This window comes from Lepus europaeus, chromosome 20, assembly GCF_033115175.1.
Source record: "Lepus europaeus isolate LE1 chromosome 20, mLepTim1.pri, whole genome shotgun sequence".
NCBI lineage: Eukaryota > Metazoa > Chordata > Mammalia > Lagomorpha > Leporidae > Lepus > Lepus europaeus.
Window position 1 is genome coordinate 59,378,420 of NC_084846.1, and position 15,059 is coordinate 59,393,478.

A 15,059-nucleotide genomic window follows, 5' to 3' on the forward strand; every position below is an offset into this window, starting at 1 on the left:
ACACCTGTGTTCCAGGCAGTAGGAAGAAAGGTTTCCAACAGTCAGTCCTGTGCAGTACTTATACATCGTTGGCCATAACTGAATCACATGGCTATACCCAGCTGCAAGGCAGTGTGGGAAACTGAATCTTATTGCTATATATAGGTGCTCTGAATAAGAGTGGAATTCTCTAGGAAAAAGGAAGGAATGGCCAGAAATAACAAAAATTTATTTAACATTCCTCACCTGAACACTCAGGATGTTAATTCAAATTAGGTAATTTTAAAATAGAGAGGGAATCCATTCTAACAAAAGGCATTTTATTTCAAGGTATGGTTTTGATACAGTTGGGTATTATTTGTTGATACAAGCCAAGTTTCCTTTTACTCTTGTGTTGGCCTGAGGAATCTAATCCAGCCAATAGTTGATAGCGTTATTATGTATTGCAGAGGTTACAAAGGCTCTTTTAGGGTCTTAGTATATTGTGTGGGAGAGGGAGGGCGATGTTGTGTGCAGCAGGTTAAGCTGCTACCTGCAATGCCAATGCCCCATATGAGTGCTGGTTCGAGTCCTGGATGCTCGGCTTCCAATCCAACTCCCTGCCAATGGGCTGGGAAGGCAGTGGAAAGTGGCCCAAGTGTTTGGGCCCCTGTGTCCACATGGGAGACCCAGAGGGAGTTCCTGGCTCCTGGTTTAAGGCTGGTGCAGCCCTAGCTGTTGAAGGCATTTGGCAAATGAACCAGCAGATGGAAGACGTCTCTTTATTTTTTTTTTCCTCTGTAACTCTGCCTTTATAATAAATAAATCTCTTTCTTTTTTCTCTAAAGAAAGTATAGTTATGGGAAGAGTAACAGTTGTGCTATTGTGGAGGTTCATTATCCTAAGTAAGATAAATAATTTTCCCCTTTTTAGCTGTGGAATTACCTACTTTTCATTTTTTTTTTCATTTGAGAGTTCTTTTAATAAATCTTTAGAGACTGATATTTTATTTGTTAAAAATTCATTCATTCATTCATTCACTCAGAAAGAGAGATACAGGAGAGAGAATAAGCTCCCAACCACTACTTTACTCCCCAAATACCTGCAACAGCTAAGGCTGGGCCAGGCCTGGAGCCAGCAACTAGGGACACAGTCCAAGTGCTCAAGTGGGTGACAAGGACCCAATTACTTGAGCCGTCACAGCTGCCTCCTGCAGTCTGCATGAGTAGGAAGCTGGAGTCAAGAGCTGGAGCTGGGAATCAAGCCCATGCCCTCTGATGTGGGTCACGGGCAACTTAACCATTAGGCCAGACTCCTGCCTCTAGAGTTGACTTAACCGTTAGGCCAGACTCCTGCCTCTAGAGTTGACTTAACCGTTAGGCCAGACTCCTGCCTCTAGAGTCGACTTAACCGTTAGGCCAGACTCCTGCCTCTAGAGTCTAGCTAGAGGAGCATTTCTCTTGAAGACAGAGAAGTGGGAGGCAAAAGTGCCATCACCAACAAGATTGTCCTAAGTGCCATCACAAAGGGATTTAAAAAATTGTACAAAAAGAAATGATGTTTGCCTAGAGGGGCCTGGGGAAACCTGTTGTGTGTGTGTGTTGAAGAGCAGCAACCTGAGGAGAGGCTCATTTTTTTTAAAGATTATTTATTTGAAAGAGTTACACAGAGAAGGAGAGGCAGAGAGAGAGTAGGCGAGAGCAAGAGAGAGGTCTTCCATCCACTGGTTCATTTCCCAGCTGGACACAGTGGCTGGAGTTGTGCCAATCCAAAGACAGGAGCCAGGAGCCTCTCCAGGTCTCCCACATGGGTGCAGGGGCCCAAGTACTTGGGCCATCTTCTACTTCCCCAGGCCATAGCAGAGAGCTGGATCGGAAGTGGAGCAGCCAGGACTTGAACTGGCACCCATATGGGATGCCAGCATGCAGGTGGCTACAACACAGCACTGGCCCCGAGGCTTTTTTTTTTTTTTTTTTTTTTTTTTGGACAGGCAGAGTGGATAGAGACAGAGAGAAAGGTCTTCCTTTTGCCATTGGTTCACCCTCCAATGGCCGCCATGGCTGGCGCACTGTGCAGATCTGAAGCCGGGAGCCAGGTGCTTCTCCTGGTCTCCCATGTGGGTGTAGGGCCCAAGGACTTGGGCCATCCTCCACTGCCTTCCCGGGCCATAGCAGAGAGCTGGCCTGGAAGAGGAGCAACCAGGATAGAATCCGGTGCCCCGATTGGGACTAGAATCCGGTGTGCCTGCGCCACAGGCAGAGAATTAGCCTATTGAGCTGGGCACTGGCCACCAAGGCTCATTTTTGATACTGGAGACTGGGACTAAGAGAAAGTGCCAGCTGGCTAGGATGTAATGCATTGAACACAGAAGAGACGTGCAGTTTGAAAGAAGGGCTGAGTAGACCCTACTTCTCTGCTCTCTATTTCACATTCACAGATAGAACCTGTTGAAATGACCTGAAGGCTGTAAGATGCCGTATCTACCTCTGTTTATAATTTAATGTTGACCTGCTTCTAGCGTCAAGATCTTCTTTTTGTTTTTGAGACACACACAGACACACACACACACACAGGGAGAGAGATTTCCCATTGACTGGTTCAGCCCCAAATGCATGCAACAGGTGGGTTTGGCCCAAAAAAACAAGAACCAGAAAGTCTAGATCTCCTTCTTGAGTAGCAGGAACCCAACCACCTGAGCCCGTAGCTGCTGCCTCTCAGTATCTGTACTAGCAGGAAGCTGGAGTCAGGAAGCAGAGCCAGGATCCTAACCCTAACCTGAACAGCAGCACCCACCCCAGAATGTCCTCCTTTACGATACCTGAAACATTTATGGTTGAGCATTTTGTTTAACATTTGCTGAGAATCTGGTATGTGCCAAGAATCGGGTTATTTTTTTTTTTAAGATTTATGTATTGATTTAAAAGGCAGAATTAGAGCAAGAGTCACAGAAAGATCTTCCATGCGTTGGTTCACTCCCCAAATGGCTGCAACAGCTGGGGCTGGGCACTTCTGAAGCCAGGAGCTTCTTCAGGTCTCCCACATCAATGCAGGGGCCCAAGCACTTGGGCCATCTTCTACTGCTTTCCTAGGTGCATTAGCAGAGAGCTGGATCAGAAGTGGAGCAGCACATTGGATGCCAGTGACATGGGCAGCGGTTTTACCGGCTATGCCACAGCGTGGGGCACTGAGTCCTAAGAATTTTAAGACATAGTCTGCACCTGTGAGTGTAACTGACACTGGAAATGGAGGTATATAAAGCAGACACAAGAGGCACAAAACAAGCTAAGCTCTGAAATCGGGAATGTTTGTTCAGGAAACAGTGCAGAAAGGAGCCTGAGTGGTTGCTTTTGGAGCTGGGGACATGTCACGGGAAAGGCAGCACTGGGCGGGGGTCTGTGGCAGGGAGAGCGAGGCCAGTAGTGGCATCCTGGATCTGCAGGCATTTCTCGCCCACCACACGGGCTGTGTCATCCGATCTGACGCCATTCCTGTTAGGGAAGCAGGGCTGCCCCCTCCAGGCGGGAAAGAGCCCCGTCGTGCCCAGCACACTGGTGCAGCTGTGTGAGTGCCGAGCAGAGACTTAGACTCTCGGGGGTTTTGTGCCCCCGTCCTGCTGCTTCTCGCCCTGCTGAGGCTAAGATGCAGGCTGGCTGGGCACACCACAGACTGCCTCTTGAGTGGACGGTCGTACTCAGCTTGCGTCATCTGCGGCTGCTGGTGGTGTTTTGTGTCCCCTGTGTGCTCTCCAGGAACTGGTCGGTGCCCTCTGCATCTCAGCACTCTGGCCCTTCCTGGGTCTGCCAGCTCTGGGCACTGCTGGGTCGTGACCCCTGTGTCCTGATCTTTCTGTCTTCTAGGATGCCACTGTGCCACCGGTGTCATTCCTGAAGATCTTGAAACTGAACAAGACCGAATGGCCCTACTTCGTGGTGGGAACAGTGTGTGCCGTCGCCAACGGGGCTCTCCAGCCGGCCTTTTCAGTCATATTCTCTGAGATGATCGCGGTGGGTGTGAGACCAGGGCGGACGCAGACTGAAATTAAACCAGGCCAACGTCCGCAACTCCTCTATGAGGAACAAAGAACAGAAAAGCAGCCTTTGAGCCATTCTGAGAGGATATTAATGAAATTATAAAATGTAAAATCCATGAAGAATGGCATTGCGTTCTCTACACCTTGGGGAAACTGGGTTCAGGCAGTGATGGCCCCTGGCTAGTGGAGAGGAGCTAGCCCACATCTCCCAGGGCGTTGGGGAGCAGGTGGAGGAAGTCCTAGGTCTCATGGGAGTCCAGGCTCCGTGTCCCCCTGCCTGGCCAGACTGGGCAAGATGCCTTCCTCTCTCCACCTCAGTATCTGCACCTGTAAAGTCAGCTGCTCAGAGGATGGCTGAGGATTAAGAGGCAATCGTCTGGAAAGCACTTAAGGGTGTCTGCCTCGTAGTAAATGCTCAGAAGTGACAGCCACTCCGTCACTGTTTCTGCCGTCCTTCCAAGACTTCGGGAATCTGAGACGGGGGACGAAAGCTCCCGCTGACCCATTCAGTTCAGTTCACTGGGGATCTTCATTGGCAGTTACCTCCAGAAACCCAGAACATATGTTGTGTAATCCCCTTAGCCAACCTCTAACATTATGGTGAGACCTCTTGATTAAGCATGAATTATCTCCATCAGGTTAAGTGCTTTTTATACCTATGACATTGAACATTGGTCTATAGTTAAGAACATAAACAAAAACAAGACTCCAAGGCTTTTAAAATGTCAAAATAAGGCAGTCCCCAGCTCTCTTGCAATTCAAGAGCTGGGGCCTACAGTTTATTTTGGGCCTCTCCCTTGTGCCAAGTACTATCCCTGGCCCTGGAGATTCACGGTACACAGGAAAAACAACATACTACCTACTGTGGCAGACACAGCACCCCAGCAGAACCAAGTTTGTAGGGTGTCGAGGGATAATGAGAGTCTTGAAAGCAGGATAGGGCGGTAGGAGAGTAGACGGTAGACAGTGCTCCTTGAGGTGCGATGATCGGGGGGGCCCCTAGCTGAGGCCCCGAGGAGAGGGTGAAGGCTGGGGCCAGGGTCAGGGAGGAGATAGGAAGAGGGGTAAACACTGTAATGTGCAGCCACTTCAAGTCCGCACGCAGTGCTTCCACCCATGCTAACACCCAGGCTGTCCTCAAACCCCTAGAGCTGGAATGCAGAACAGAGGGTTCCCGGGGGCTGAGAGGGGATGCAGCTTCAGTCTGGGGAGACGAGGAAATCCTAGAGACGGAGGGTGGTGCGGCTTGCACCATAGCAGGGATGTTTTTGGTGCCACTGCATCACACACTCAAAATGCCAAAAGGCTAAATTGTATGTTCTGTATATTTTATCACAAACTGTAGTTTTAAAACTGGGATGTCCAGGCTGGGGCTCCTGGAGGAATCAGTGAGGATTGGTGGCGCAACCCAAGCGGCTGTTTCCCGTGTTCCTCTGCAGGTTTTTGGCCCCGGGGACGATGCGGTGAAGCAGCAGAAGTGCAACATGTTCTCGTTGCTGTTCCTGGGGCTGGGGATCCTCTCCTTCTTTACTTTCTTCCTTCAGGTAGGCACCCACGCTTGCCCTTCCTGATCTAGGCTGTGGTTCAGTGGAAGCAACGACAACCTAATGGAGCTTCCAGAGCCCAAGTCTGCAGTGCGTGGCAGACAGCTGGCAAGAGGCTGTTTTGGAGGTCAGACTCGCCAAGAGGACAGGGTGAGCTGGGTGCCAGCTGGGTGCGTGCTGAGTGACCTTGAGTTCTCAGATTGTCTTCAGCAAACACTCACTGCTAGGGGAAAGACACTTGAGCTCACAGAGAGTGTGAGACCCTCTTCAACTCACCAGGTTGCAAACAGGCAAAACACAGCACAGCAGCATTTCTTCTTTGTTGTTATTTATGTGGTGCCAAGTAACTTCTCTGACCTTTTGCTACTTAATTGATAAACTCCTGGAAAGAACATATGCTTTGCAGTCCAGTACTGTAGACCTGACCAAGATGAACTACCCAAACTTGCCCTAATTGTACTTTTCTACATAGTTAGGCTTCTACCAAATTTCATTGATCTCCTTAACCTGGTGAGCATCACACAGACCTTTAAAATACAGTCATGAAGTTGGCAAATCATGTCACCCAGGCGTGCCAGGGTTGCTTCTCTTAGTGTTGTTGGACCCATGGTAACAGGAAGACAAACTTTGTGTTTCGGGATCATGACTTTGCCAGTTGCATCTGAGTGCTCTGACCCAGCTCCAGGCCCAGCGTGTGAGGGAGCGGGTGAGTTACATAAGTGTGGGGGCTGCAGGGATGGTGGCATTCACATATGAACTGGGGTGCCCGTGGCTGCCCAGAGCAGTCTGCTGCAGAGGGGGAGGTGAGGACACACCGGTCCTGGACAAGGCACACCTGGAGCAGACTCACCCCTGCATGGTTGCCCGACCTGTTAGCTCAGCGGAGTGGCTTCCCTGCACCCCGTGTGGCTAGAGGTCAGCATCAGCCAGTTGCCTCCAAATGTCTGGGCTGCTCTCCAGTTTGCACGTGGTAATTAGGAAGCAGGGAATTGTCTGTCAAGGAGCTTGGGGAGGAAGAATAGCTTAATTGTTCCCCCAGCCTGAGAGCAGAGGGACTGTGTAACGGAACTGGCAACTCTCCCAGGGTGTGATACTAAAGCAGGCCCCTCGTGAGATGGTATTATTCCATATGAGAGTGCCAGTGGGCATCCCGGCTGCTCTGCTTCTGATCCAGGTTCCTGCTAGTGCACCTAGGAAGGCAGTGGAACATGGTTCAAGTACTTGGGCCCCTGCCACCCATGTAGGAGACCTGGATGGAGTTCTAGGCTCCTGGCTTCATCCTGTCCTAGCCCTGGCCATTACTAGGTTTGGGGAGTGAACCAATGGATGAAAGATCACTCTTGGACTGGCACTGTGGAGCAGCGTTAATGCTCTGGCCTGCATCCCAGATGGGCACCGTTTCTAGTCCGGGCTGCTCCTCTTCCCATCCAGCTCTCTGCTATGCCCTGGGAAAGCAGTAGATGGCCCACGTCCTTGGGCCCCTGCACCCACGTGGGAGACTCGGAAGAAGTTCCTGGTTCCCAGCTTAGGATTGGCACAGCTCTGGCTGTTGTGGCCATTTGGGGAGTAAACCAGTGGATGGAAGACCTCTCTGTCTGTCTCTGCCTCTCTAACTTTCAAATAAATAAAATAAATCTTTAAAAAAAGAAAAGATCACTCTCACTCTCTCTGTTGCTCTGGGCTTTCAATAATTAAGTTGAAAGGTGCAACAAGAGAAAGAAATCAATCTTCGATTCACTGGTTCATTTTCCGATTGCCAGGGCTGGGCTGGGCTGAAGCCAGAAGCCCGGAACACTATCCAGGTCTCCCACATGGGTGGTAGGGGCTCAAATACTTGGGCCATCTTCTGCTGCCTTCCCAGGAGCATTAGCAGGGAGCTGGATTGGAAGTGGAGCAGCCAGAACTGGAAATAGCACTCACAGGGGATACCGGTGTGACAGGCTGTAGCATGATCCTCTGCACCACAAGACAAGCTCTAACAAATCTTTAAAAAATAAATTAAGTGCATGCTCCCTGGCACTGCATGAGCTGAAAGGTATTCTTGATTTTGTTACTAAAGATGGTTTATTGGGCCGGCGCTGTGGCTCACTAGGCTAATCCTCCGCCTTGCGGCGCCAGCACACCGGGTTCTAGTCTCGGTCGGGGCGCCGGATTCTGTCCCAGTCGCCCCTCTTCCAGGCCAGCTCTCTGCTGTGGCCCGGGAGTGCAGTGGAGGATGGCCCAAGTACTTGGGTCCTGTACCCCATGGGAGACCAGGAGAAGCACCTGGCTCCTGATCAGCGCAGTTTGCCGGCCGCAGCGCGCCAGCCGCGGCGGCCATTGGAGGGTGAACCAACAGCAAAGGAAGACCTTTCTCTGTCTCTCTCTCTCACTGTCCACTCTGCCTGTCCACAAAAAAAAAAAAAAAAAAAAAGTGGTTTATTGACAATGTGTTAAGAACATTCTGCAAATTGGAATAGAATACAGTATCTTTGTCACTGAGCTGTTGTCCTTGAAAGATTTGAAATCTAAACCCACCTAGAATGCCTTAGAAGCCTGAAGTGGACACTTTCAGGCTTATGACTCAGATACACACTCATGATTAGACTGTGCAAGTATCTTAAGTTGAGACTTTGAGTTAGTATTCAGTCTCAGATTTTTTTATTTGAATGGCTGGGTAACACATGCACCTGTCAGAATACTAGTGATGATCAAAAGGGACAACGGCCTTTGTTCCCCACCAGGGCTTCACGTTTGGGAAAGCTGGCGAGATCCTCACCACGAGGCTGCGGTCGATGGCTTTCAGAGCCATGCTGAGGCAGGTACGTGCGCGCACTGGCGATGCCTTCCGGTTTCTGGACCTCTCTCTTCTTCCTGGTTTTACGTGTGTGTTTCATGCAGAGCTCAGTCAGGCTCCTGCCTTTTTTCTGGTCCTGCAGTTTGCAAAGACTGCTCAGGGTTTTCATGGGGGTGGGTGTCGTTTCGGCAGCCTTTGGCTTGTTCTATAACCGTCTCCAGACATGTGGACACTCATTTCCCAGGACCTGTATCTGTTCTCTGGATCCTGTACCGGCCCTGGGAGTCCTTGTGCCCCTAGGATGCCCTTAAACAAAGAAGTGCATGGCAGCGTTCAAGTTCGTGTACCACAGTCACACCAAGTATAGGCTTTCCTGAGTATTTGTGACTGAATGTTGTTCCTGTCTTACTTGAGCTGTGTTTCCATACTAATTCACTGGGTAATACATTCAGACATTGTTGACTCTTGATAAGTTCTTGGTCTAGTGCAGGACATGTCTAGGTGTGCAAACACCAAGTCTGTTTTCCTAGGCAAGGCCTGAGCGAAGACTAGAATCTTAACCTTCCAGTGGGCAGGAAATCCATTCAATTCCTATTCAAAAAAGGCACACAACAGCAGAACATTTTGAGCAAGTCTGAATTTGCCACCTTGTTTCAGCATCTTTTAAACACTTGCTAGGAAAATTATTTTTCAGGAAAGTAAACAATGCTATGGATGAATAGCTTGTACCTAAAACTCAAATATACTCAGACATAAGCTTTTAACCCTTATTTTAGAAACAAACAAGAACGTGGTAAGAAGTCAGGGCTAGCCGGCGCTGCAGCTCACTAGGCTAATCCTCCGTCTTGCGGCGCCGGCACACCGGGTTCTAGTCCCGGTCGGGGCACCGGATTCTGTCCTGGTTGCCCCTCTTCCAGGCCAGCTCTCTGCTGTGGCCAGGGAGTGCAGTGGAGGATGGCCCAGGTGCTTGGGCACTGCACCCCATGGGAGACCAGGAGAAGCACCTGGCTCCTGCCATCGGATCAGCGCGGTGTGCTGGCCGCAGCGCGCCAGCTGCAGCGGCCATTGGAGGGCGAACCAACAGCAAAGGAAGACCTTTCTTTCTGTCTCTCTCTCTCACTGTCCACTCTGCCTGTCAAAAAAAAAAAAAAAAAAAAAAAAAAAAAAAGGTTGCTTTTCTCCTGCCTAGAATTTTCCAGGATGTATCCTGCATGGCTCCACCACCATCTGTGGGGGAACACCACCAAAGAGGGCAGAGGGTGTGTCTGTAAACATGGGGTGGATGGGATGCCCTCATGTAGCTGGCAGGGGGCAAGGCTGCCACCTGGGCCCTGCCCCCAATTGAGATGTTCCCCATCGCTGCAGAGTGGTCTGGGCGTGGGGGTGTTCAGGGCGCAGGACTTTCCAGTACATGTGAGGTCTCCCCCAAACCTCAGTACCCCTGTGAAGTGTGGACATTTCCTCAGCACGGCAGCTGCAGGAGGTTTTGTCTGACTTTGCACGTTTTGTTCTACTTTCAAACTAATTGCAAGATGTATTTTGTACCGTAGGACATGAGCTGGTTTGATGATCATAAAAACAGTACTGGTGCACTTTCTACAAGACTTGCCACGGATGCTGCCCAAGTCCAAGGAGTAGGTAGACTGCCTCTTCTGGTGTTTTTCTCTGCCACACACACAGCTGCAGCTGCCGGAGAGCAGAGCACCGGCCCAGCTGGCTGCGCAGACACAGGGAGGTTAGGTCCAGGCTGGCTGGCCCGCTGCCTCAGCAGTCAGGTGCCCTCCCGCGGTGTGGCTCTGAGCTCCAGCCCCAGCTCCCCTGGCGGCAGGATGGCCGCCTGCAGATGTTAGATCGGGTACAGGCCCACACGTGTGCCTCCAGCACCTCTCAGAAGCCGTGGGGCACATGGGTAACCCTGAGCCAAGCGCTGCCTCCAGGGGAAGGCTGACGCTGAGGGGCTGGGTCCCCAGCCCGACGCTGGTGGGGGCGGGGAGGCGGGGACAGCTCTAGCCCGCTGCAGTGTCCTCTGTCCTGAGAGGTACAAACGCGGATTCCTGCTGCTGGGTGTCCCGAGGCGGACGGTTGCTGGGGATGCGAGCCCTCTGGAGAAGCGGATGTTGTGTCTCAGATCTCTCACAGCATCCGCAGAGTGGCTGGGGCGCAGTGGGGCGTGCTTGACCCCGGGGTTCTGGGAGGTTGGCTGCCTGACAGGAGAGGCGCAAGCATTCGGAGGTGCGGCCGGGAAGGGCCAGGGAACTTGAGCCCGGCGCCCCGCTCTTCTCTTCCAGGCCACAGGCACCAGGTTGGCCTTGATCGCCCAGAACACGGCCAACCTTGGCACCGGCATTATCATCTCATTTATCTACGGTTGGCAGTTGACCCTTTTGCTGCTGTCGGTTGTTCCGATTATTGCTGTGTCAGGAATTGTTGAAATGAAGATGCTGGCCGGAAACGCCAAGAGAGATAAAAAAGAGCTGGAAGCGGCTGGAAAGGTGGGTCGGGCAGGGCTTCGGTCCGCGTTGGTGGCTTCTCAGACACGGGTCCTGTCACTTCCAGTCCCAGTTCTCAGCGCCACGTGTGTTCTTGCCTAGGACTTGGAAAGGGGATGATGTGTAAAGCACTTAACTGAGCACCCTACAGGACCTCTGGGTTTTCAGAGGATACACCACCTTTCACCTCATGTGCGCCGTGCCATTGTTGGGACAGATGTCACCTTGAGTCACACATTAGGGGACCCCAGGGCAGAGGCGGCCTGTGGAAGAGCAAGCGTTTGCCAGTACCAGAGAGCACCTCACCTGAGCGTCTCGGCTAGGAGTTCCGTGCCTGGGCACGGCGGCCACCAGGGGGCAGTGATGCCCCGGTTGTGGCTCTGCCTCTCGGGCCGTGGCTGACTTGAGCCTCGTACCGGGCAGTGTGTGTGCTCCCACTCGTTGCTCCCTCTCAGTACTCCTGAGACGCTGCTGTTACCTCGGGTTTGCAAACGTCCAGCCTGAGAGGCAAACAGAAGCTGAAGGTGTGTCGGGGATTCAAGTCCAGGTCTGCTTTCAAAGCTTGTGTCTCTACAGCCTTGTTGTGTTTAAATGTGTCTAAATCTACGTAAATCTCAGCTAGGTTCAAGATGTTTTCTTCCCACGCCCTTAAATGTTTACGTTCCGGCTGTGAACTCGTTTTCTCTCTGTCTTATGGAGCGGTATTCCTTCACGGACACATGGGAAGTGAAATCACCGAGATGCACTTTGTCCAGCACCACATTTCATAAACCGAAGCAAGCATCACGCAGCTGGGCTTCCCCTCCGCTAGAACAGTGGGGCAGACAGGGTCTCTCCAAGGAAGAGAGCCTCAGAGGCGGAGCAGCTCTCTCCAGATGTGTGGCATCCAGGGTGAGACGGGCGTTCCTCGTGCAGTTTCCACGTTCCCAGTTCTCTGCAGCCAGCTCCTCTCCCAGTCTCCTCACCAGTGTCTGCCCCCCCCCCCCCCCCCGTTTTGTCAGAAGGCTTCTGTCTCACCTCTACCCCGCGTCCTCCCTGGGTTGCAGCTCCTGGGACTCTGTAGTTCCCCGGCTTGTGCGTCCCTGCGTGCCCTCAGTTCTTGAAGAGCATCCCGGCACCTTGCTGTGGCTGCTGGAGAAGCACCTGTCGTTCTGTCTCCCCACCCCCACCCCCTGCCCCACTCTCCGCATATTGGAAGGGAAAATTGTCAGACTGGAAAATAAATGTTTCTTGGACAAGTTACCTGGAAGAAAACATCTTGAACCTAGCTGAGATAATGGGTTTAGCTCTTTTAAAGGTGGCTAACACGGGCAGTTGTCAGAACTTTGGCAGGAGCAGGCAGATGGAATTGAGCAATATTACAAGTTGTCGGTGACCTTGCCACTTGGGGAGCGTGATGTTGACAAAGGTCCCCAGCTTTCTTGGCCCTTGTTTTCCACCTGTGTGAAATGAGAAGTTGCACCAGGCATGTCTTTATTTTTAAGAATCAGATCATGAACAACAAATCGACTGATCTAATTTTTTTAAAAAGTTGATTTATTTGAAACACAAAGTTAGAAACAAGAGAGATCTTTCATATTTTCATCAACTTAGAAGGTTCTAGAAAAACTCCCAAATAATTGGTTCATTCCACAAATGGCCAAAGCCAGGAGCCAGCAGTTTATTCTGGGTCTCCCTCATGGGTGGCAGAGGCGCAAGCACTTGGGCCATCCTCCTCTGCTTCCCCAGGCCATAAACAAAGAGCTGGGTCTGAAGAGGAGCAGCTGGGACACGAACTGGTACCCTTTTGGGATGCTAGTGAACAGACAGAGGCTTAGCTCCCTATGCTGTACCTGCACCTAATTTTTTTGAAGTAGCTACTTTAACATAATAGTGGGTTTTTTTGTTTGTTTGTTTGTTTTTTTGACAGGCAGAGTGGACAGTGAGAGAGAGAGAAAGGTCTTCCTTTGCCGTTGGTTCGCCCTCCAATGGCTGCCGCGGCCGGCGCGCTACAGCCGGCGCACCGCACTGATCCGAAGGCAGGAGCCAGGTGCTTCTCCTGGTCTCCCGTGGGGTGCAGGGTCCAAGCACTTGGGCCATCCTCCACTGCACTCCCAGGCCATAGCAGAGAGCTGGCCTGGAAGAGGGGCAACCGGGACAGAATCCGGCGCCCCGACCGGGACTAGAACCCGGTGTGCCGGCGCCGCAAGACGGAGGATTAGCCTGTTGAGCCGTGGCGCCAGCCCCATAATAGTGTGTTAAAATAACATGATGAAAAAATGCATAGGATTTCAAAAGTTTAACATCAAAATAAGCTTAGTTTTTAATGCCATTTCCCATGAACTTTTTGCAGTACGGGTATATAATATGAGACTGGGAACTTTGGTACTTTGGTACTTATCAGCAATTCAAACAGTTCAATTTTGTTTACTCAGGCGACTTAGAAGATTCTAGAAAAACTCCCAAATAATTGAAAAGATATGCTGTCATTTACCTGGGTGCAGATTATGATCAAGGTACATTGGAATTAAGGACATTCCCATTCGGATTTTCAAGAAAAGGGCTTGATAATGAGGGTGTTGGTTACTGGGCAGTGAAGGGGAGAGGCGTGCAGTGCTGAGAAGTTTGAATAGGATCATGTTTATGACTGTAGTTGATGATCTAAAATTCTACCATCGGAGTTAATACAGCTATGCATAGCCTATTAATTACTGGCTGATCAACAGGCTGGTCAACTTAGCAAACATAGCCTAAGTTTCTCACAAGCACCACGACTCAGGCCCTGCCCACTCACTGAGATTAGGACCTTGCAGCACCAAGCTTACCCACAACGTGGCCACAGCCAGAGATCCAAGGGCTGAATGTGAAGTTGTCAGCTGTGAGTTACAGTGCAGTGGGGGAGGAACAGCGCGTGGGTCTGCAGCGTGGCCTTGGCCTCGGATGGCCGGGTGCGGAATCCTTGGTCGGCTGTTTACTGAGGACGGCACTGTAGACAAGTCACTTCATAAGTGGAAACAGAAATAATCGGCTTGGAGGATGGTGTGAGGCTGGGTAGATCGTTCATTCAAGGTGATTCATATGCTAGCTATCGTGTTCTCTAATTCCTCATTAAGGACAGAGTTACTTGGCCTCAGTTATCCCAGATCTTGCTTTCTTCTGGTCACAGAGACTGACCTGCGTCTTAAAGCTAATGAAACAAACAATCTCGAAGTAAGATTCTGTGCTCCCAGTGCTGATGGGTTAGATGACTCAACTGCAGAATTACAATGTAGACAAAATAGTTAAAGCCCTCAGCAATTAACAGTCATCAATGGTGGTTTGGCTGTAAGAACAAGGAAACGGCTGTGGCTAATTTGGGTAAAAGACTTGACACAAGGCCACGGGCAAGCACAGGTTTTTGTCCTCAGTCTCTCAGAAGCCACAGCTGTGTAGTGCCCAAGGCTCTTGGCCCACCTGTCCTGTTCCTCGCCCTGTGCGTTCTGACCACCTGCACAAGCCTGTGTGGCTCCTCAGAGGGCAACATTGGCTGCTGAACCCCCAGGGCCGCTCAGGTTGGTGCCTGCCTCGTGGTGCTGCAGACTGTGACGGACACAGATCCACTGGGTGTGTGTCACTGGTTTAATCCAATACGGAAAGCAGGCTCGTCCTGTTTGTAGCTGGTCTCTCATCGCACTGTGGGTGGACAGGTTCTCTGAGGAGGAGAGTGCGTGTGGATAAAAGATCATCACTCTCTCATCCCTCCTTCTAGAACCTCACCCTAGGAAGACAGCAGCGATTGATGACTAATGCCAGTCACGGAGCTGCGTGGGAGCAGGGCTGGGAGTCGAGCCAGGCCCTTGGAGCTCAGGGCACTGTTCCTGCTGCCCCCAGCTCCCCAGGCATGTGGAGACTTGAAGACTTATCAGCTGTGCTTGCCACAGCCAGACGTGTCTGTTCTGTCGCAGAGCTGGTCTTGAAGAACATGTTCTGCCTTTGCTTGTAATTGAACTGAAAGCCAGTCGCTGTAACCTTCAGGATCCTGTAGACGGGAGTGCTAAGTTGTGTTCTTACTGTTTCAGAAATCAAAGCTCCTGCTTGTAATGAAAGTCTGTTCTACATTACAGATTGCAGCAGAGGCGATAGAAAATATTAGGACTCTTGTGTCCTTGACCCAGGAAAGAAAATTTGAATCTATGTACGTTGAAAAACTGCGTGGGCCTTACAGGTAATGAACAAGTGTTGATACAGAGAACCTGGTTCCTTAGGCTGCATTATTGCCCCCAAAAGAAAATAAAAATACTGCT

At 51.0% G+C, this 15,059-nt stretch overlaps 1 protein-coding gene across 3 annotated transcripts in view; it reads left to right on the plus strand.

The window, feature by feature from the left end:
• Positions 1-15,059, plus strand: part of ABCB4 (ATP binding cassette subfamily B member 4) — a 72,500-nt gene that overhangs the window by 40,777 nt on the left and 16,664 nt on the right. For 2 of the 3 annotated variants that reach the window (XM_062179163.1, XM_062179164.1), the window contains 6 exons: positions 3,816-3,962; positions 5,428-5,532; positions 8,256-8,333; positions 9,859-9,942; positions 10,597-10,800; positions 14,880-14,980. In XM_062179163.1, the coding sequence (XP_062035147.1) occupies positions 3,816-3,962; positions 5,428-5,532; positions 8,256-8,333; positions 9,859-9,942; positions 10,597-10,800; positions 14,880-14,980 (719 nt within the window). Of the gene's footprint in view, positions 1-3,815; positions 3,963-5,427; positions 5,533-8,255; positions 8,334-9,858; positions 9,947-10,596; positions 10,801-14,879; positions 14,981-15,059 lie in introns of those variants that run through there. The other variant, XR_009864619.1, reaches the window with a different exon arrangement.